Here is a 21683-nt window from a genome sequence, read left to right as displayed (position 1 = left end):
TCCTTACAGAGTTTTATCTCAGATGGGGTTGGGTTTCAAAACCCCACACTTCAGAGACCCAACTCCCTGGGGAGGGTCTTGCTGAACAATGGCTGGGTGCTGGCTTGCCCCAGAAAACATTCCTGTGATCATGCGGTGGCTGAGGTTCAGAAATTGTGGCAAACCACAGTACCCACCTGGCACCAGGTTTCGCTGTACTCTGGTATCTTTGTCCAAATACCAGCAAACATAGCTGCTCTCCAGGGTCCACTGGGACCTTTGCCTGGGTGGAAGCCATATGGCCTCTACCAAATACATTCCATCAGGGGAACTGCTTCTCCTTATGTGGCACATGGACCCCTCAGAGCCTGCTGCCTGCTCCTGGGATTCAACCTATTTCCTCACCAGAGCACCACCACGCACTGAGCCCCCAAATTTCAGACTCTGTGTGCCACTGTTTATAGAATCCTAGTGGCATTGAAACCCTCTCCTGTCTCCCCATCAATGGTTTGGGGGAACAGATTTCTTGTTCAGTCCCCTGCAAGTGTTTACACTCTTTCTCTCTCTTTCTCTCCAGCTGCTTTCAGGGGGAGTAGTGCTTTTCTTGCCCAATTCTGTTGCAACACACTCTCCCCCTTTCTCTGTCCTCTCTCTGGGAAAATGGCTCCCTACCCTCTGTGGCTATTCTGGCCCCAGTTCACCTCTCTACACCACGTTCCTGCTGAGTTCTATGGCTCAAGTTATGTAAATTGTGGTGTTACTCCTCATATCAGTTTCCTAGTTGTTCAAAGTGGTTTGGTGCTGACCTAGCTGCATTTCAGGGAGGAGACAAGCTCAGGGTCTCTATGCTGCTCCGCCGTCTTCCGTGGACTTTGGTTTAGTATACTTTCTAGGGAATGCAGTTGATCTTAACTATAAATTAACACATGATTCTTCTCCGAAACCTGGAATGATCTATTTTTAATTGAAGGGGCATGGGGATCTTTCCATTTTAACAGGGTATTGACATAGGAGACAGTTTAACTATTCCGGATGAGTTCACTGAAGAAGAAAGGAAGTCCGGACAGTGGTGGAGGCAGCTTTTGGCAGGAGGTGTTGCTGGTGCCGTCTCTCGAACAAGCACCGCCCCTTTGGATCGTCTGAAAGTCATGATGCAGGTGAACTTTATGACCTTGTGTCTAAGTTTCTCCTACATATTCTGAAACAATGAGAAATGTGCTGGTTTGAAAAAGAAGTTTTAAAATTTCTCAGTAATATTCTTTCATACATTAAAAAAGAAAGAATGAAATCTGTTTTGTTGCTATTAAGCCTGAATTCAGTCCGTGTAAGTACTTCAGTGTTCTATCAAACCTTAAGTTGTTGGTACACATATGTGATGAACTTTTAGTCTTTGCCATTCTATGACTTTTCAAATGTTTAATGAGAAAAAAAAATCTCTAGGCCATTATTGTTGGGTTCTCCTTAAATTCTTTGTATTTTCTTTCTGTTTTGTGTACTTTCTCAAAAGTGGGATGTTTCTAAAGTTTAGAATCTGGGAACAGGGATGTAATTTTTAAAATTATCCTAAAAATGAGGAAAGACCTGGATTTATAGGTTGACTTTGCTATTTACTAGCAGTGTGGCTTTGGCCAGTTCTAGTAGAATGAAAGAGAGAAAGGAAAGGAATTGATACTTATTTGGTGCTCATTATGGTAACCCACTTAATCTTCATAGTAAATGGGTATTTTATCCTCACGTTATCTCTGGAGAGCCTGAGGCTCAGAGAAGTAAATGATTTTCCTTCATAACAAATTACACGAGGAATGGAGTCTCTTTGGCAGTAGAGCCATGTTCTCACACTGCATGGGACTGCTGAGGTCTCATTTCCTTCATCTGGGAGTGGGATTAAGAATATCTAACAAGGCTGGTTGTAAGAATTAAATGATTTAAAGTATGTGCGAATGCCTGCTACACTGGAGTACCCTATTGGAATATAGTAGTTGCTTAAAAAATAGTTTTTACAAGTCATGTTGTCATACCTTTGGTCAACATTTTTTATACGAGTCCTTAGGTTTAGGTATAAAAACATTTCTGACAATATTTTAAACATTGTCAGAATGTACCATTCAGAATGTACCTAAATCTCAAGATATATTTAGAGGTAATAATAGGGCATTAAAGAAGAATGAGAAAGAATTGGAACTAGTATTTTTCTTTAGGAATAATAGTAAATTGACTTTGAGAGAGCTTGAATAAGATTCATCTTTTCCTTTGTCATATTTTACTGTGAAGTTTATTTAAAATGCAATGGATATCCCCAGACTTTATTTCCTACAAGCTCTGTGGGGTAGATGGGTGGGTGGGGTTTTTCAAAACTACCTTCAGTTTCAATAATTCAGGAGGGCTCACAAACACACTAGAAGCTTTGATACTCATGGTTGTGGTTTATTACAAGGAAAAGACACAAATTCAAATCAGCCGAGGAGAGAAGCATATAAGGACAAGTCCAGAAAGTACCAAATGCAGAGTTTTTGTTTTCTTCTCCCTGGAGAGTTGAGATGAGTTATTTTCTGGCATTGATGTATGACAGTATGCAGTGTCACAAACCTACCAAGGAAGTTCACCCGAGTCTTTGATGACAGAGTTTTTATTGTGGATCAATCACATATTGCCCATGTGGCTCACCTTTATTCTTCAGGCCCTCACATCTTGTTTTTCTGTTTTTTGTTTTTGTTTTTGCTTTTTTTTTTTTTTTTTACAGTAGCCAGAACAATCAGAAGAAGAGCTGATTTTTGTAATTGTCTTGGCTTATTAGATTAGTCATTTTTATGCAGAGGCAATTCTAAGGTCTAGTGTGTTTATTTTTAATTTTTTAAAAAATGTATTCCTTTTTGAGAGAGACAGAGAGATAGAGCTGTTCATAATAATTTTAATTTTGATAATGTCCCATCTGTTAGCTTTCCCACACTGAGGATACTGATTTTTCTTAGTTTTAGATTTAGAATCAGGCCTCTACAATGTGGTAATAATTCTTCCTATTATTATATATTTTCTGAACTTTCTATATTCTATTTTTATTTTTTTTCTAGATTTCATTTTTAAATGTGTCTTCTTGCAGTAATAAATAGTATTGAAATAAAGAGGGTGGTTTGTATGGTTACCTTAGAAATAGTAACATTAACATGCCACCACTATTTTATATCACTTTCCTTTTATTTTTAGGTCCACGGTTCAAAATCACGCAAAATGAACATATATGACGGCTTTCGACAGATGGTGAAGGAAGGAGGTATTCGCTCCCTTTGGAGAGGAAATGGTATAAATGTCATTAAAATTGCTCCCGAGACAGCTATTAAGTTCTGGGCATATGAACAGGTAAATGTTACCACCTGTGGGATTTATTAACAAAGAGGAACTAATAAATTGATTCAGTAGCAGTGAACATACAGTGTTTTTTGGGTTCTTGTTTTAATGCATAATAATTTTCCACATCTACTCCAGGAGAAATTTCTCTTACAGGAGATTAGACTAGATTCCTTCTGACTCAACTCTAGGATTTGTTTTTAATGTTTATTTTATTTTTGAGAGAGAGAGAGAGAGAGGGAGACAGAACACAAGCAGGGGGAGGAACAGAGAGAGGGAGACACAGAACCCCAAGCAGGCTCCAGGCTCTGAGCTGTCAGCACAGAGCCCCATGTGGGGCTCAAACTCACAAATGGTGAGATCATGACCTGAGCCAAAGTGGGATCCTTTTTGTTTTTAAAATATAACTTATTGTCAAATTGGTTTTCATACAACCCCCAGTGCTCATCACAAGTGCCCTCCTCAATGCCCATTACCCACTTTTCCCTCTCCCCCACCCCATCAACCCTGTTTGTTCTAAGTATTTAAGAGTCTCTTATGGTTTGCCTCCCTCCCTCTCTGTAATTCACCCCCCTTCCCCTTCCCCATGGTCTTCTGTTAAGTTTCTCAAGATCCACATATGAGTGAAAACATATGGTATCTGTCTTTCTCTGACTGACTTATTTACTTAGCATAATACCCTCCAGTTCCATCCAGGTTGCTGCAAATGGCCAGATTTCATTCCTTCTCATTGCCAAGTAGTATTCCATTGTATATGTAAACCACATTTTCTTTATCCATTCGTTGATCCTTAACTGACTGAGCCACTCAGTGCCCCTTGCTTATTCATTTTGAAGTCAGAATAGAAGCTTCATGCTAACCTAATTTTTATGAAAGTATCCCAAACTAAGATCTGGAAGGAAAACTTTGAAGTTGTATAATTGACATCGCTATAAAATCAGTTGAATTAGAGTGAAAGCTCCATGAAGGCAGGGTCATGGCTTCTTCTCCATTGACTCCAGCACTTGGAGCTTGGCCTGTGAGAAGTGCTCAATAAGTGTTTGTTGAATGAGTGTCATATAGTGGCGAACATCCTTCAAGACTTTCCTCAGGAGTTATTTCCTCCAGGAAACCTTCTTCATTGTTACAGGTCCTACACTTCCCTCTGTTAGAATTTTCACACTAAATTCTGGTTATCTCAGTGCTTCCTTCTTTTCTTAATGAGACTGTGAGTTTCCTTAGGCAATATCTGTTTGCAGGTTTGTATTCCCAGCACTCTGCCCAGTAACAGTGAGTCCTTGCTGATGAGTGAAAAGACAGAGCTCACAGAGCTGGAATTTGAGCCCAATCCTGCCTACATCTCAAGCCACTAGGGTGAAGGAAAGATGTGTATTTCAAGCAGGAGCAGAAATGCAGGCACAAGGGAGCAGGCGTAAGGAAACTGAAGGTGGTTCATTGGGCTCCAGTGTAGTGGAGTGTGTTTCTGGGAAGGTAATAATGAAAGCAGGCTGGACAGTTAGGAAGATGCCAAGTGTAATAGGAATCTTGATTTTGTCCTGAAGAGAGTGAGGGGGCTAGTGCGGCATCTTCTATAGAGAAGTGAAATGAGTATATTTACCTTTAAGAACGATTAACCTGGAAAAAGTGGAGAATGTATTAGAGGCAAATGAGGCCAGACTGGAGGCAGGGAGACTAATATTTAAGGAAATATTTCTATAATTCAGGTAAGGAAAGATGAGCACCAGTGCAAGGTGGTAGCTGGAGAAATTAGAGAAGAAGGAAATCAACTGAAAAAATATTTTGGAAATAGAATCAGCACAACTCACTGACTGAGTAGATATGGAAGTGAGAAAGAAAGAGTAATCAAGGATGATACTCTGGTTCCTAATTTGAGCAACTAAAATACAGAGCATACAGTAGGAGGAATAGATTTTGGGGTTAAATGACAAGTTCCCTTTTGGACATACTGAATTTGGGACATCTCTGTAACATGAGTAGGTAGTTGTCCAATGGGATTTTTGATCTCTGATGGAGAGGTTGTTTTTGAAATGGAGCCATTGAAATGAATCACTGAGGAAGGCTTAAAGAATGGAAGAATTCTGGGAATATGCCAGGGAGAAGTAAAAGGAGCCCCTTGCAGAGGAGACAGAAGGAATGGCAAGAGGGACAGAAGGAAATGCAGAGAGTGATGGACTAGAAGACAGAGGATGAACAGGGTTTCGTGAAGGGTCAAGTGCCACAAGGTGGTAAATACAATAAGGAAAGAATCTTCTAGGCTTTATCAACACAGAGATAGGAGAGCTTGGTATAAAGGTCCCAGTGAAGTAAAGAGGTGAGAAGCCATTCTGAAATGAGTGAAAGTAAACCAAGAGGTGGTGAAAATTGTACAGTGTAGACACATTTTTGGGAAGTTGGTCTTAAGTGAAAGGAAGGAGAAGAAATGAGGGAGAATGATAGAAAGATGGTGGACAGAGGGAGGGCTTTGGTATGTTTTATTTTAATGTGCCCATTGCTGAAGCAAGCATGTCTACACAAAGAAGGAAGTTTATAGGTAGGAGAGATTGGTAAACGCAGCAGGTGTTCACAGGAAGTGGGGTGGGGGTGGGGGTGGGGGTGGAAGGGCTGGGGAGACATAGATGTTATCCAGATGCCCTGGGAAGAATTGGCTTTGATGGCATGGAAGACTCTTCTGATGTCACTTCAGGAAGAAAGAAGATATATGTGGATGTGGATAATTTTGTGGAGAAAGTGAGCAGGAATATTCTTGCCTGGTAGCCTCTGTTCTTCCTTGAGTGCCCAAGAAAGGACATTTCCTGAGGATGCAGGAGGAAGTGGTTTTGGAAGCTGGAGGAGAATGAAAACGGTTGAAATAGGTGTTGTAACACATGGGAAAGGATACACAAAAGGATTTCAGGGTGGCTTTGAGGCCCAGTTAGTCTCCTGCTTCTCTCTGTTGATTTATCTACGTCTCCCTCCAGGGTCAGTGGTTAATTACCTTTGTAGACTCACCTTACCGTCCTAAAACAAGGAATCTGATTTGCCTGGTTGATGACCACAGTCTGTTTGGGTAGAGCTTTTCTTTCCAAGTTGTAAGAAGTGAATAGTAATAGTGATCACATTTGCTGAACATTTGCCATATCTTCAGCACTCTGCTGTATTATATGTATTATCTTATTTAATACTTTTAGCAACCTTGTGACATAAGTAGTGTTATCATAGATGAGGAAAAATGCTCATGAACTTGCTCTGGGCCACATGTTTCTGAAGATCCAGCCCAGGTCTGCCTCACTCTGGAGCCTGTGATATTATCATCCTGGTCTGTGGATATTCTGGATGCACTGAGGTCAGATTTTACCCTCAGCGACATTGGCTGTGTCGGTTGCTTTAGTACCAGTGGGCCAGATGGGCTCTGGGGTTGACGTGGTAGAGTAATTATATGTATCACCTACAGAAATGTCTTTCTTAAGTTGTTTCGTTAATATTTGTCACTTATTTATACTGGTGAAAATAAGTCATATTTTTTATTTTAAAAAATTTTAATGTTTATTTCTTTTTGAGAGGCAGAGAATGAGAGAGGGAGGGGCAAAGAGAGAGGGAGACACAGAATCTGAAGCAGGCTCCAGGCTCTGAGCTAGCTGTCAGCACAGAGCCCGATGTGGGGCTCGAACACACGAACTGTGAGATAATGATCTGAGCTGAAGTTGGACGCTTAACTGACTAAGCCACCCAGGTGCCCCTAAACTCATTTTAAAAAAAGAAAAACTATGAGGAAAATATCTAAAAATTGTCAACACTTCATCAACCGTATATTTTCTAGGGAAGACTGCCATTAATTGTGTTTTAGCAAAGGAACAACTGGGTCCATCTGTGGAACATCTGTGTTCTGTGGAAATCTAACTTGAAAACCACCATCCAGTAAACGGAGTGTATTAGCATTTGAGCCTTGCTTTTCTGTGAGGTATTATTAATGCGCTGTGTGTATTTGGGAAAGGATCATCATATTGTCAATGAATTGATTAGCAGGAGCTGATTTGTATTTTAATATTTACCTGGCCAGCTTGGGCTGCCATAACAAAATACCATACTGATTGTTTAAACAACAGAAATTAATTTCTCACCGTCCTGGAGGTGGAGGATCTAAGACCAGGGTGCTGACCAATTTGGTTTCTCGTGAGGGCTCTCTTCTTGGCTCGTACGTGGTTGCCACGTGTGCTTACATGGCCTTTCTCTCGTACATGTGTATGTAGAAAGAGAAGGAGAGGGGCGGCTGGGTGGCTCAGTCAGTTGAGCGTCCAACTTCGGCTCAGGTCATGATCTTGCAGTTCGTGGGTTCAAGCCCCACCTTGGGCTCTGTGCTGACAGCTAGCTCAGAGCCTGGAGCCTGTCTTTAGATTCTGTAACTCCCTCTCTCTCTGACCCTCCCCTGCTCATGCTGTCTCTATCTCTCTCTCAAAAATAAATAAAACATTAAAAAAAAAAAGAAAAAGAAAGAGAAGGAGAGAGAGAAAACTCTCTGGTATCATTTTTAAGGACACTTTTTTAAGAGCCTCACCGTCATGACCTCACCTGACTCCAGTTATGTCCTAGAGGCCCCGTCTCCACATAGCATCATAGCGGCAGTTACAGCTTCAACATAAGAATATGTTGGGAGGGGAGACATGATTCAGTCTAGAGCAAGTACTAATATACCCTTGAATATGTATTTGTACAGTACAAGAAGTTGCTTACTGAGAAAGGACAAAAAGTAGGAACCTTTGAGAGATTTATTTCTGGTTCCTTGGCTGGGGCAACTGCACAGACTATTATTTATCCCATGGAGGTAAGTACCACCCTGAATTCTGACTGTGTGGGTGCTGTTTGTTTAATTATCTACTGCTGGGTAACAAGTCACCCCCAAATTAGCAGTTTAAAATGAGCATTTGTTATTCCAGGATTTCTGTGGGTCATGATTCTGGGAGTAGCTTAGTCGGGGGCCCTTGGCTCAGGGTTTCTCTGAGCCTAGAGTCAAGGTGTGGGTCAGGGCCACAGCCACCACAGGGTTGCTTCTAAGCTTGCTCCCATGTTTGCGGCTGGGCCTCCCTGGTTATTAGCTGGAGATGCCAGGTCCTTACCACAGGGGCCTCTCCATAGGCTGTGTGAGCACCCTCACAACATGGTAACTGTTTTCCCCAAGTCGTATGAGAGAGAGGAAGGAGAGAGAGAGAGAGAGGAGAGAGAGAATGTGTTAGCCAGCACTCAGGATGGAAGCTGCAGTCTTCTGTCACTTCTATATTCTCTGTCACTTCTTCTATATTCTGTTGGTCACACAGACCAGCCCTGCTGGAGCGTGGGAGGGGACTACGCACAGCGTGAACACAAGGAGGCAAGGACAGATGGGGCCCCTCTTGGGGGCCGGCTGCCACAGTGTTGGTACAAATTATAACACCCATTTCTCTCCAAAGAGGTTCTGTACCGTATATTTAATAATAGATTCGACGAGGTAACGGTAGTCCTAACTAGACATCCTGTCATTAGAGCCTGGGGTTCGCAAACCATGTACCTATGGGATACTTTGTATAGCCCTTGAACTGAGAATGATTTTATACATTGTAAAAAGGTGGCTAAAGAAAAACCGAAAATATGCAACAGACATGATACTTTAGGGCTGCAAAGACTGAAATATTTACTATGAGGCCTTTTGCAGGAAAAGTTTGCTAACGCCTGCTTTAGAGCAAAAATGCTATTGCAGATGTGAGTGTCTTTATTGGTATGACAGAGGGTTTTTCTTTTTCTTTTTTTTTTGATGAATGTATTTATTTATTTTTTTTAGATATATATTTTTTATTTTTAAATAGAAGTAATTACTTTATTTTTTATTTATTTATTTTTTTACAAATAGTTTATTGTCAAATTAGTTTCCACATAACACCCAGTGCTCATCCCCACAAGTGTCCTCCTCCATGCCCATCTCCCCTTCCCCCCCACATCCATCAGTCCTCAGTTTTTGTCAGCATTCAAGAGTCTCTCATGGTTTGCCTCTCTCCCTTTCCCCCACCATTTCCCCCCTTCTTCTCCCCCTTGTTCCTCAGTTAAGTTCCTCCTAATCCTCCTATACGTGCAAACATATGATATTTGTCCTTCTCTGCCTGACTTATTTTGCTCAGCATAACACCCTCAAGGTCCATCCATGTTGCTACACATGGCCAGATTTCATTGTTTCTCATTGCCATGTAGTATTCCATGGTATAGATAAACCACATCTTCTTGATCCATTCATCTGTTGATGGACACTTAGGCTCTTTCCATGTTTTGGCTATTGTTGAGAGTGCTGCTATGAACATTGGGGTACATGTGCCCCTATGCATCAGCAGTTCTGTATCCCTTGGGTAAATTCCTAGCAGTGCTATTGCTGGGTCATAGGGGAATTCTGTTGTTAGTTTCCTGAGGAACCTCCACTCTGTTTTCCAGAGGGGCTGCACTAGTTTACATTCCCACCAATAGTGTAGGAGGGTGCCCGTTTCTCCACATCCTCGCCAGCATCTAGAGTTCTCTGATTTGCTCATTTTAGCCACTCTGACTGGCGTGAGGTGGTGTCTCAGTGTGGTTTTGAGACAGAGGGTTTTTCAACAACTAATAAGATCTAAGCAAAAAATACCCGTAAGTTTCACCTTTGTGCTATGCATGTTCATCTTGCTTTCCTTGTAAGCATCATATTATGGTTGTTCATATTATTTCTCATATCTCTAAAAAAATATCCTAACTGAACACATAGCCTTCCTCGTATATCCTCCATCTCCGTTAACAGCTCCTGTTCCCACCTCCCTGCTGTCTCCCGCCTGTGTTCCAAGCTGCAAACACTGGGGTCACCGTGTATGCTACCATCTCCCTTACCGTCCATACTAGTTTTAAGACCTCTAAATTTTCTCTCTATTTCCTCTGCCACAGCCCTCATTCAGAGCCTCTCTAAAATAAATAGGTCCTATTGAGTCTCCTCGTAGCCCCTCAGTAGTCATGATGTGTAAGGGATAACACATCAACAGACTGGACAGTTATTTGAGTGACACTATGTGCTGGGTATTTTTTCTCTGTAAAATACTTTGAATTCCATGATGGACTTAATATGAATAATGACATTTTGTTACATTCTTTTATAACTAGGTTATAAAAACCAGGCTGGCTGTAGGCAAAACTGGACAATATTCTGGAATATTTGATTGTGCCAAGAAGATTCTGAAACATGAAGGCGTGGGAGCTTTTTACAAAGGATACATTCCCAACTTATTAGGCATCGTACCTTACGCAGGTATAGATCTTGCTGTGTATGAGGTGAGTTTGCAGCAATGTTTTGAATCTGAAAATGTAGTTAAATAGTTCCTATTGTTAGAAGCTGACTTCATATAAAGAAGCATGTATATACCAAGAAATAGTTTGTGACCAGAAGCAGATTCAGGGCTGTGTTATTTAACCTTTTTTTTTTTTTTTTCAAGTGCCTTGAATGTGAGACCCCATATGCCTGTGGTCACTTTTGTATCAGATTTCCCTGTGAATTATTTTTTAAAAAGTTTTAAGGTTTATTTATTTATTTTGAAAGAGAGTACATGAGCAGGGGAGGAAGAGAGAGAATCCCAAGCAGGCTCTGCACTGATAGCACAGTGCCCGACTTGGGGCTTGAACTCACAAACCTGTGAGATCATGACCTGAACCAAAATCAAGAGTTGGAAGCTTAACTGACTGAGCCACCGAGGCGCCTCTCCCTGCAAATTATTTTTATTAATGAAGTGAGAAAACTCACATTCAAGTATAGTTGTTCAGCTTAGAAGATGATACTAACGATTTTTTGAGGGGAGAGGAAATAAGCAAAAAGGACGTATTTTCTTTGAATTGTTAAAATCTGACATTGATAAAGCCAAGAGACTGATGTACAGGACACAGAGTCATCCCTGGTACTGAAAAAACAACTTAGACTACAAATCTTGGATCAATTCTGCCATTTAAACCATTTAATAATTTATGAATCTGACAAACAGCCTCAGTTTTTGCCTTTACAAAACCAAAATTCTGGTCAGGGAGCTAGAGAAACTACTAAAGCATAGTGTGGTTAGCTGTGCTGTGATAGAAGTAAGGCTGGGTGCATTTGGAAGGGACCCCACCTATAGCTGAGAGGAAGGGTGGCATGTGTAATGGAAGTTTTCTTAGAGGACTTTACCTTTTTTCCTAAACAGCTTTACTAGGATCTAATTTACATACGTTTACATACATACATTTTACTCCTTTAAAGTGTAAAATTCAGTGGCCTTAAGAATTTAAAACTTGGGGCGTCTGGGTGGCTCAGTGGGTTGATCGTCCGACTTTGGCTCAGGTCATGATCTCATGGTTCATGGGTTCGATCCTCCCCCCCCCCCCCGTTGGGCTCTGTGCTGACAGCTCAGAGCCTGGAGCCTGCTTCAGATTCGTGTCTCCCTCTCTCTCTGACCCTCCCCTGCTCAAGCTGTCTCTCTCCCTCTCTCAGAAATAAATTTAAAAAATTTTTAAAATGTTAAAAAAAAATAAAACTTAATTTAAAATTGTGGTAAAATGTATATAACATAAAATTTGCCATTTTAACCATTTTTAAGGGTATAATTCAGGGATATTAATTACATTCACAATGCTGTATCCCATCCCCACTATTTCCAACATTTTTTCATGATCCCAAACATAAGCTCTGTATCCATTATGAAAGAACTCCCCATGGTCCCCTCCCCCCAGCCCCTGGTCATCTCTAATCTACTTTCTGTCTATATGAATTTGTCTATTCTATTATTTCATACAAGTAGAATCATATAATATTTGTCCTTTATTGTCTGGCTTATTTCATTTAGCGTAACGTTTTCAGGGTTCATCCATGTGGTAGCATGTATCAGAATTCACTCCTATTAGCTGAATAATATTCCATTGTATGTATATCCCACATCTTGCTTATCTGTTCATCTGTTGGCGGATACTTGGGTCGTTTCTATTTTTTGGCTATTATGAATAATGCTACAGTGAACATTGGGGTACAAGTATCTCGTCAAGTCTCTGCTTTCAATTCCTTTGGGTATATACTGAGGCATAGAACTGCTGGGTCCTACGGTAATTCTATGTTAAGTTTTTGAGGGACTGTCAAACTGGCTTCCATGGTTATACCCTGCCTATTCCATTCCTTCCAACAGTACACAAGAATTCTCGTTTCTGTACATCCTTGCTAACTCCTGAGAGTTTCTGTTTGTTGTTTTATTTATTTTTTTATTAAAATTTTTTTTAATGTTTATATTTATTTTTGAGACACAGAGACAGAGAACGAGTGGGGGAGGGGCAGAGAGAGAGGGAGACAGGATCCGAAGCAGGCTCCAGGCTCTGAGCTGTCAGTACAGAGCCCGACGCGGGGCTTGAACTCACGAACCGTGAGATCTGACCTGAGCCAAAGTTGGACGCTCAACCAACTGAGCCACCAGGCGCCGCTGTTTGTTTTTTTAAATAGTGGTCATCCTAATGGAGATGAGACAGTGTCTCATTATGTTTTTGACTTGCATTTCTCTGATGATAAGTGATGTTGAACATCTTTTCATAGGCTTATTGTCCATTTATATATTTTTTTGGAAAAATGTCTATCAAAAGTTTTGCCAATTTTTTGAAGTATAGTTGACACACAATGTTACACTAATTGTTGGTGTACAACATGGTGATTTGACAATTCTATGTGTTATGTTCACCAGTAGTGTAGCTATAGTCTGTCACCATACAACACTATTACAATACCATTGACTCTATAGCCTATGCTGTACCTTTCATCCTTGTGATTTATTTATTCCACACTGTACTTCCCACTCTCCTTCATCCATTTGGCCCATCCCCCATCCTCCTCCGTTCTGACAACTATCAGTTTGTTCTCTGTATTTTAGAGTCTGTTTCTGGGCGACTGTGTGGCTCAGTCAGTTGAAAGGCCAACTCTTGATTTTGGCTCAGGTCATGATTTTGCAGTTTGTGGGATTGAGCCCTGTGTCAGGCTCTAAGCTGACAGCATGGAGCCTGCTTGGGATTCTCTCTCTCTTCTCACTCTCTCTTAGCTCCTCCATGCTCATGCTCTCTCTCTCTCTCAAAATAAATAAACATTAAAAAGCCTGTTTCTGACTTTTTTTGGTTTGTTCATTTGCTTTGTTTTTTAGATTCCACATATGACTGAAATCATGTGGTAAGCGTCTTTCTCTCTCTGACTTATTTCACTTAATACCCTCATAATACTCTCTAGGGCACTATTCATGTTGTCCATTCATGTTGTTGCAAATGTCAAGATCTTATTCTTTTTTATGGCTGAGTAATAGTCTGTTGTATATATGCGTGTGTGTCTGAATGTATGTTGTGTGTATATGCACATGCATGTGTATACACACACACACACACACACACACACACACACACAGCGTATCTTTCTTATCCATTCCTTTGTCTAAGGACAGTTCAGTTGCTTCCATATCTTAACTATTGTAAATAATGCTGCAGTAAACATAGAGGTGCATATATCTTTTTGAATTCGTGTTTTCATTTCCCTTGTGTAAATACCCAGTAGTGAAATTGCTGAATTATATGGTAGTTTTACTTTTATTTATTTATTTTTTTGAGAAACCTCTATGGCCACAGTGGCCATACCAATTTTCATTCCTACCAATGGTGCATAAAAGTTTCTTTTGCTCCACATCTTTGCCAACACTTGTTATTTCTTGTCTTTTGGATTCCATTCTGACAGGTGTAAGGGGATATCTCATTATGGTTTTGATTTGTCTTTCCCTGATGATTAGTGATGTTGAGCATCTTTTCATATATCTGTTGCTTTACCATTTTAATTTTTTAATTGTTGTTGAGTTATAGGAGTTCTTTATCTATTTTGGGTATTAGCCCTTATCAGATGTGTGGTTTGCAAATATATTCTCCCATTCCATAGATTGCCTTTTCACCTGTTGATTGTTTCCTTTGCTGCACAGAAGTTTTTAAATTGGTGAAATCCATTTACCTATTTTTGCTTTTGTGGCCTGTGCTTTTGATGTCATGTCCTGTGTTTTCTCCTAGAAATTTTATAGTATTAGGTCTTATGTTTAGAACTTTAATCCATTTTGAGTTAATTTTTGTACATGGTGTAAGGTAAAGGCCCAACTTTATTTGTTGTGTGTGGATATTCAGTTTTCCTCACACCATTTCTTAAAGAGACTGTTCTTTCTCCAGTGTCTAGTCTTGGCATCCTTGTTGATGATAATATGGCCATATATTCAAGAATTTATTTCTAGACTCTGTTTTTGTTCCACTGATCTATGTATCTGTCTTTATGACAGGACCGCACATCGGATTACTGTTGCTTTGTAGCATCTATTGAAATAAGGGAGTATGAGGCCTCCAAGTTTATTCTTTTCTTCTAAGGTTATTTTGGCTGTTGGGGTCTCGTGAGATTCCATATGAATTTTAGGGTGGTTTTCTCTTTTTCTTCAAAAAATACCTTTGGGACTTGAGTAGGTATTGCCTTGAATCCTTAGATTGCTTTAGGTAGTGTATTACTATGCTTGCACTAGCATAACAATAATTTCCCCACATATGTGTGTAGATTCTTATACTTAAAATATTGTGTACTTAAAAAGTAGGTTAGTATATGTATTACAGTTATTCTCAATCAAAGCTTTCTAATGGAAATACAAGGATATAGGATGATGGGGAAAAAGGCATGGCCTGGGGATTGGTATACTTGCTTCTGCACTCTTGTTAAAAAAAACAAAACAAAAAAAAAAACAACAACTCCCCTGAGACTCATTTTCCTCATTCTAAAATTGGAAGAAGAGCTCCACATCAGGGAAAGGACTAAATGAAGTAACATGTGAAGTACAAAATGAGATGCAGTAAGTAGAATGATATTGTTTATATTAATACTATAGGAAATGTGCTTGAAATCCTGCATTTGGAGTGTTGTTGATCTTAACGTTGAGAAGGAAAGGAGCAACCAGTGCAAAGCTCATGTGTTCAGAGTCCCCAGTGGCTTCCACACCTGTGTGCAGAGCTGCTGCTCCTGGGAACGTGCTACCTGATCTTGCAGACATGCAGCCTGTCTCTCATAAGGACGAGGGTGTCTGTGAAAATGTTCGCGTGGAGTGAAAGCAGTTGTAAAGTGAGTTGTTCACTGTTTCTCTTCTTTTCTGTTTCTCTGGCAGCTCCTGAAGTCCTATTGGCTAGATAATCATGCCACCAAAGACTCTGTTAATCCCGGAGTCGTGGTGCTGCTGGGGTGTGGTGTCGTATCCAGCACTTGCGGTCAGCTGGCCAGCTACCCCTTGGCTTTGGTGAAAACACGCATGCAGGCCCAAGGTGAGGGTTTCTTTTAATGTTTTTATTTATTTATCTTGAGAGAGTGCCTGCATGTATGTATACGGGTGCATGAGTAGGGGATGGACAGGAGGAGAGTTAGAGAATCCCAGCTGAGCCCGACGTGGGCCTTGATCCCACGTGAGATCCCCGTGAGATCATGACCTGAGCTAAAATCAACAGTCAGATGCTTAACTGACTGAGCCACCTAGGTTCCCCTCCAGGTGAGTTTTTGATGGACGAATGATGCTGATAGAAGTATTCAGCAACATGCTTTGGAGCTTCAGGTTCTACTGAGATAGCAGAATATGCTTTTAAGATAGTGTTTCACAACCTTTTTTTTTCCTTTCCCATTATTGCCTCCCTAGGGAACCCTTTCATAAATTCTTTTCCTAATCACTCCCTCTTCATGAAATTTTAATATCACAAATACACTGTACATGTACTTTGTGTATATCTGTGTTTTATGGGTAAACAGTGAGATTTTGTTTTGCCCATGTTGAGAATGCGTATTTTAAGAGTATATAAGCTTTAGTATCTAGACAGATTTGAGTTCCAACCTCTTTGGATTTTCCTCTTTGCCCCAAACGTCTTTAGATTTTTGTTTACTCATCTGTAAATAGGAATGAGAACTGGGCATTGTTGTGAGAATTGACAACGATATATGTAAAACATCTGGCCTGTGGCAAATTCTTGGTAGATGGTGGCTGGAATTGTTTGTTCTTATTGGACCCTGCAACTTTTGAACTGTGATCCCTCCTCATTGTGACCCTGTCCTGTCCCTTGGCTCTGATTATACTGTGTCCCCCTGGCTCCTCTGCCATCTTATTGATTATTCTCTTTTCTTCAGATTTGCTGGCTTTTATTGCTATTTAAAGTATGTGGTCCATGCCTATCTTTTCTTTTTTTGCTCTTTTGCTGGCCTGTCTCACTCACCTACTATCATTTCTTTAAACAGTACCCCCTGGTTATCTACAGCTCTATTCCCAGTCTGTCCTCTAAGTACCAACCACCTTCCCCACCCCCATCAAGCAGTCACTCATTAATTAACCAATACTTCCAGAGCCATTGTCGGGTGCTGGACACTCTGCCCGATGCTAGGGTTAGAGCAGTCCACAAGTCAGATGTGGTCCCTGCCATCGTGGAGTGGAGAAGACACACGTTCAGCAAGTAAACAAACTCGTTAAATCACCTCCCGTTTGTCAGGGGAGCACAGATCAAGGGGCTCTAACCTCACTGAGGCTCTAACTTCACTTAGGAGCCAGAGAACATTGTCATTTAAGCTCAGTCTAGAAAGACAGGTGGAAGTTCGCTGGGCAAAGGTGGGTGGGGTGGAAAAGAAAGAGCTGTCCAGCCTGAGGAAAAGCATATGTGAATGCACTAAGGCAGGAGAAAATGGGCTCCATTTGAGGAGCTGAAAGAAGATCATATGCCTGGGGAGAAAAATGGAAATTAGTAACTAAATATTTCATTTGTATTCTCTCATTTAACCACCATAACCATCTCTGGGATTGATACTAGTATTACCTGCATTTTACAGGTGAATAACTGGGGCACAAAGAGATCACGTAACTTCTGTAAGGTTATACATTTGGCAAATAGTGGAGGCTAGTCTTCAAACCCAGGCCATCTGATTGAAACCTTCACCTGGCAAGTCCCCCTCTCCTGTCTGCCAGCTCCAATCCAGTCCTCTCGTGACTGATAGATCTATGTTTATTTTTTTAAAGATTTTATTTTTAAGTAATCTCAACACTCAGAATGGGGCTCTGGCTCAAACCCCAGACTCAGGAGTCGTACACTCCTCCGACTGAGCCGGCCAGGTGCCCAGATCTGTTGTTTTTAAAGTCGAGGTCTGATCACTTTACTTCTGTTCAGAAATCTTTGGGACTCTTCAGTGTCCTCAGAATAAATTCCCAAGTTCTTAGTGGGAATTTCAAAGCCTTTAGCCTTTAAAGGCTTTGGAATTAGCCCCACTTTATTTTTTCTCCTCCTTTCCACTTCCCCACCCCTGCCTCACCCACCTCCAGTGCTAGGTACCCTCTGTGTAGTAAGCACATCAGCAGGCAGCAGTCCCATGTAGTACCTCCATGTGCCCTCCCTTGTCTTGTGGTGCCTTCCTCCCTTTCTTGCCTCTTGAGGCCATTTTCAAGGCCCAGGAACCCTACATTTTCTTAAGATCCTCAAAGTGTTCCCCATGCTCCCCTTAATTCCCAGGATTGAACTCTCTTTTCAGTGCTTGGTTAATGGGGAGGGAGGAGGGGTGGCCGTGGCCATGTGGGGTGGTAGAAAGTACATGAACTTTGGAGTCAGAAAGACTGCTCTCAGCTCTCCCACTTGCTGGCGAAGTGTATTAGGCCAAGTTTCTCCATCTTCCTAAGCCTCCAATTCCTCATTTATAAAATAGGTATGATACTTACCTTGCAGGATTGGTATATAAAGTAATAAAGCCAGTATCTAACACATAGCAATCACTCAACAAGTAACTGTTGTTATCATTGTTACTGTAATTATGGAACTCACTCTTAGGTGCCATGCAAGAAGATTTATATAAAGAGGTACGTTATATATTCTAGAATATTATTCAGAATCACAAATAAAACCTATTTGAATATTAAATTAGCCTGGTTTGTTTGTTTCTTCCTTCCTTCCTTCCTTCTTTTCTTTTTTCTCTTCTCTTCTCTTCTCTTCTCTTCTCTTCTCTTCTCTTCTCTTCTCTTCTCTTCTTTTCTCTTCTCTTCTCTTTTCTTTTTTCTTTTTTCTTTTCCTAGCCACAGCAGAAGGAACCAAACAAATGAACATGGTTGGCCTCTTTAGACGAATAATTTCCAAAGAAGGAATACCAGGACTTTACAGAGGCATCACCCCAAACTTCATGAAGGTGCTCCCTGCTGTGGGCATCAGTTACGTGGTTTATGAAAAGATGAAGCAAACTTTAAGAGTAACCCAGAAATGACACGTTGAAATTTGTGCTTTAGGATGATTATTGAAATTTTCATCAATCCTCTGGAATGACTTTTACCACCTAGAATTACGAGCCTACGGCAAAAGAAGCCATATATTTCTCACAAAAACAGAGAGCCTATCAATGATTACTTCAAACATTTGGGCTCAATTTTATATATACAGAAATGTTAAAAATCATAGCTTTGATAAGCTCACACAATTTTTAAAAGGCCACAAAATTGTATTTTATCTTTTCATATTAGTACCTTTCTACAAAGCTATGCCCTGAGTCCTAAATCTGAAAAATGTATTGCTTGAATTATATTTGTTTTGTGTGGTAATTATAAATTATTAATCTTTATTTTGGTTGGTTCAAGTTTATGCCAGTTCCTTAATACTTAAATGTCTTTTTCTAAAAAATAATGATCAGAAAACCTTGAAACATAAGTTGTTTTATGTATTTTGAATGTCTTTGTAGACCTCTTAAAATTTCATTATAGAACCATTAATAGAAAATCATTGCATGAAAACAGACCTTACAGCAGCCAAGAAAGTATAGGACTTATATCCTTGTCTTTCGAATGAGCTGAATGAGAATGAACTGAAGTGGCAGAATTCCTGGGCATGCAAATAACTCTAATCCATTTACATTTTTTGTATAAGGAGGAGTGATGAAATAGTATTTACTTCAATGGGCCCTTTTCCATTTCCCTTGCACTGTTCTTTGGTTCCTGGAGTGACACACTGATTGTCAATATATTACTGTTAAATCATCAATGCAGGGCAACTTATATGAAAGATTCTATTTATTCTGTCATTGCTTTGAAAAGCACCAGGAAGCAAAACCTTTCTACCTACATCTGCTTCTGCAGAGCATCTCTCTTATCTTTGTCCTTCTTTGTTTCCTACTTGAATCAGATTCTATTTTAATCAGGAAGGCTTCTAGGGAGCATTCTTGGCAATCGAACATTTCTTAATTATGTCAAGTAGGTTGATCATGGGTCAATGACGTCTTCCTTCCCCTCTCAGTGTTGAATTTGTTTGAACCTGCAGTTCTCAGTTTGGGCAACACAAACCTAGGAGAATAGTGCATTTTAATAGTAGTGTATATTAATATTATATGTTAGGTTCCCATGTTTAAATGAAAGCCTCAATTTATAAACATTTACATTCATATTCTCCCTTGTGTCGTTTTAGGAACATGTTATGGTACAGAAAATTTATATTATTGATGGCATATTTTTACTTTACTAAAGACATTTTTATAGTCAACCATCTTTTTTTTATTTGTGTGATTAAGACTTAGACAAATATTTAAGTTGAAGTTATTCTGTGGCTTTTTAATGTTGTTTGATTGCTAGAGATTTCTGTTATAAATTGCTAACATTTTTGTGAAAATCTAATGACATAATAGGCATTTACTTTATTTGAACCTACCTCTTATATTTTTTAAACAAAACAGAAATGTTGGAGCTGTGTTTGTGAAACATGTTCTAAAATATATTTCTTAATACATTAGTTATGCCTGATAAATGGCATGTTTATAATACCTACGATAAGCATGGGACTCTATCTTCAGGGCTGTTTGTACTTGGAGTAATACATAAATGACAATGTTAAGGTACATGATTAGCTTTTTCATTTTTTTACTCATAAGAATTACGGATGAGTAACTAAAATTTCAAGCTACTGAAAAATAGTCATTGTTCATCATGAATTTAAATTGTTTGCTATTTAACATTGTGATGTATGAATGTAGTTTACGCATCTTGTATCTTTTGAAAAAATGATCTTGTGTCTTTTGAAAAGAGCCCAGAGTTGAAGATGTTTATTTCTGGTATTATTGCCCATGTACTTTCCATTTCTATTAATAAAAGATATACGTTTCTTTTAAAAATGACTTGTTTCTTCATTTAAAAAAAATGGATGTGGCACACAGCTTCTGTCACCAGCAGCAGTTTGACTGATACTTTTCACATCTGATTCCATATAGTCGGCAAATAGTTTGGCTTTTCCTGACCAGCCACAGCACTTGTTGTCTCTGTCATACATTTTGGCATAAGATGATGTTTTTCTTGATGTCCAAATTCCACATTTACTAGCTAGGGTTATACCCCTGGGGGTTCATAGTGTCAAGGAGAATTCAAAATCATGGGATGATTGTTTTTTGGTTTTTTTTGAGAGAGAAAGAGAGAGAGAGAGCAGGGGAAAGGCAGAGAGAGAGGGAGAGAAAGAATCCCAAACAGGCTCCACACCGTCAGCACAGAGCCAGAAGCAGGAGCTCAAACTTGCAGGGACTCAATCTCACGAACCATGAGATCATGGATCTGAGCCAAAAACCAGAGTCGGATGCTCCACTGACTGAGGCACCCAGGAGCCCCCCAAATCATGGGACTTAATGACACATCTGGATGGAATATCACTTTGTCTTGAAGCTGTGGGAAGCAAAGCTAAGTAAGTTTACTGGTAAGTGATTAAAAAGCTTTATACAATGCAGATTATAATTAAATACAAAAGTTGATTTAAAAAAATAAACTAAAACACACGACTGCAAAGAAATTTCTGCACTCTAACTCAGATGCCACTCAGACTCCAAGAATAAACACATGAGCCCTCCTCTGTTTTCAGGAACCCTTTGTTAGAAATATGCTGCTGCATTTACTTCTCCATCTTATATCCACATCAAGAGAAGAAGCTTCATGGAAACAGGGATCATATTTTATGCTATTTTACACTTTGAGCTTTATATCAGGACACATGTATAAAAGTGTGGCCTGGTTTCCTTACCTCCAGGTAAGAATTTTCCTGGCCCTTTGGTTCTCATGGAATTTTTTTCTTTTCTTTTCTTTTTTTTCTGTTTTGAGATGCAAACCATGGGAGCATTGATATTTGCGGGGAGGGGCAAGCAGCAACCCTCCTCTCCTCCTCCACTTTGCCATGTTCCCTTGTTGGGATTAGCATGGGATGGACTGAACTTTACATTGCTCTCTGGGAGAGCATGTCCTCCCTCCTCCTCCCTCCCATGCAGCACAGAGCTGTGCTGAAGTCCGAGCTGTCCCCAGCCTGGACCCACTGCTGCCCTCTGACCACAGTGCGATTGA

General features: G+C 40.1%; 1 protein-coding gene across 2 annotated transcripts in view; it reads left to right on the top strand.

Moving 5' to 3' along the window:
• Nucleotides 1-20460, top strand: part of SLC25A24 (solute carrier family 25 member 24) — a 53189-nt gene extending 32729 nt beyond the window's left edge. Inside the window, exons 5-10 of one of the 2 annotated variants that reach the window (XM_039254975.1) lie at nucleotides 978-1136; nucleotides 3181-3333; nucleotides 8012-8119; nucleotides 10438-10605; nucleotides 15489-15642; nucleotides 18414-20460. In XM_039254975.1, coding sequence (XP_039110906.1) covers nucleotides 978-1136; nucleotides 3181-3333; nucleotides 8012-8119; nucleotides 10438-10605; nucleotides 15489-15642; nucleotides 18414-18592 — 921 coding nt within the window. In that variant the 3' untranslated portion in view covers nucleotides 18593-20460. Of the gene's footprint in view, nucleotides 1-977; nucleotides 1137-3180; nucleotides 3334-8011; nucleotides 8120-10437; nucleotides 10606-15488; nucleotides 15643-18407 lie in introns of both variants that reach the window. The other variant, XM_039254974.1, reaches the window with a different exon arrangement.
• Nucleotides 20461-21683: the final 1223 nt, after the last annotated feature.

This window comes from Hyaena hyaena, unplaced genomic scaffold (assembly GCF_003009895.1).
Source record: "Hyaena hyaena isolate Hyena2069 unplaced genomic scaffold, ASM300989v1 scaffold_504, whole genome shotgun sequence".
Lineage (NCBI taxonomy): Eukaryota > Metazoa > Chordata > Mammalia > Carnivora > Hyaenidae > Hyaena > Hyaena hyaena.
The sequence above is the reverse complement of the archived record's forward strand: the minus strand, read 5'-3'. Positions and strand labels throughout refer to the sequence as shown.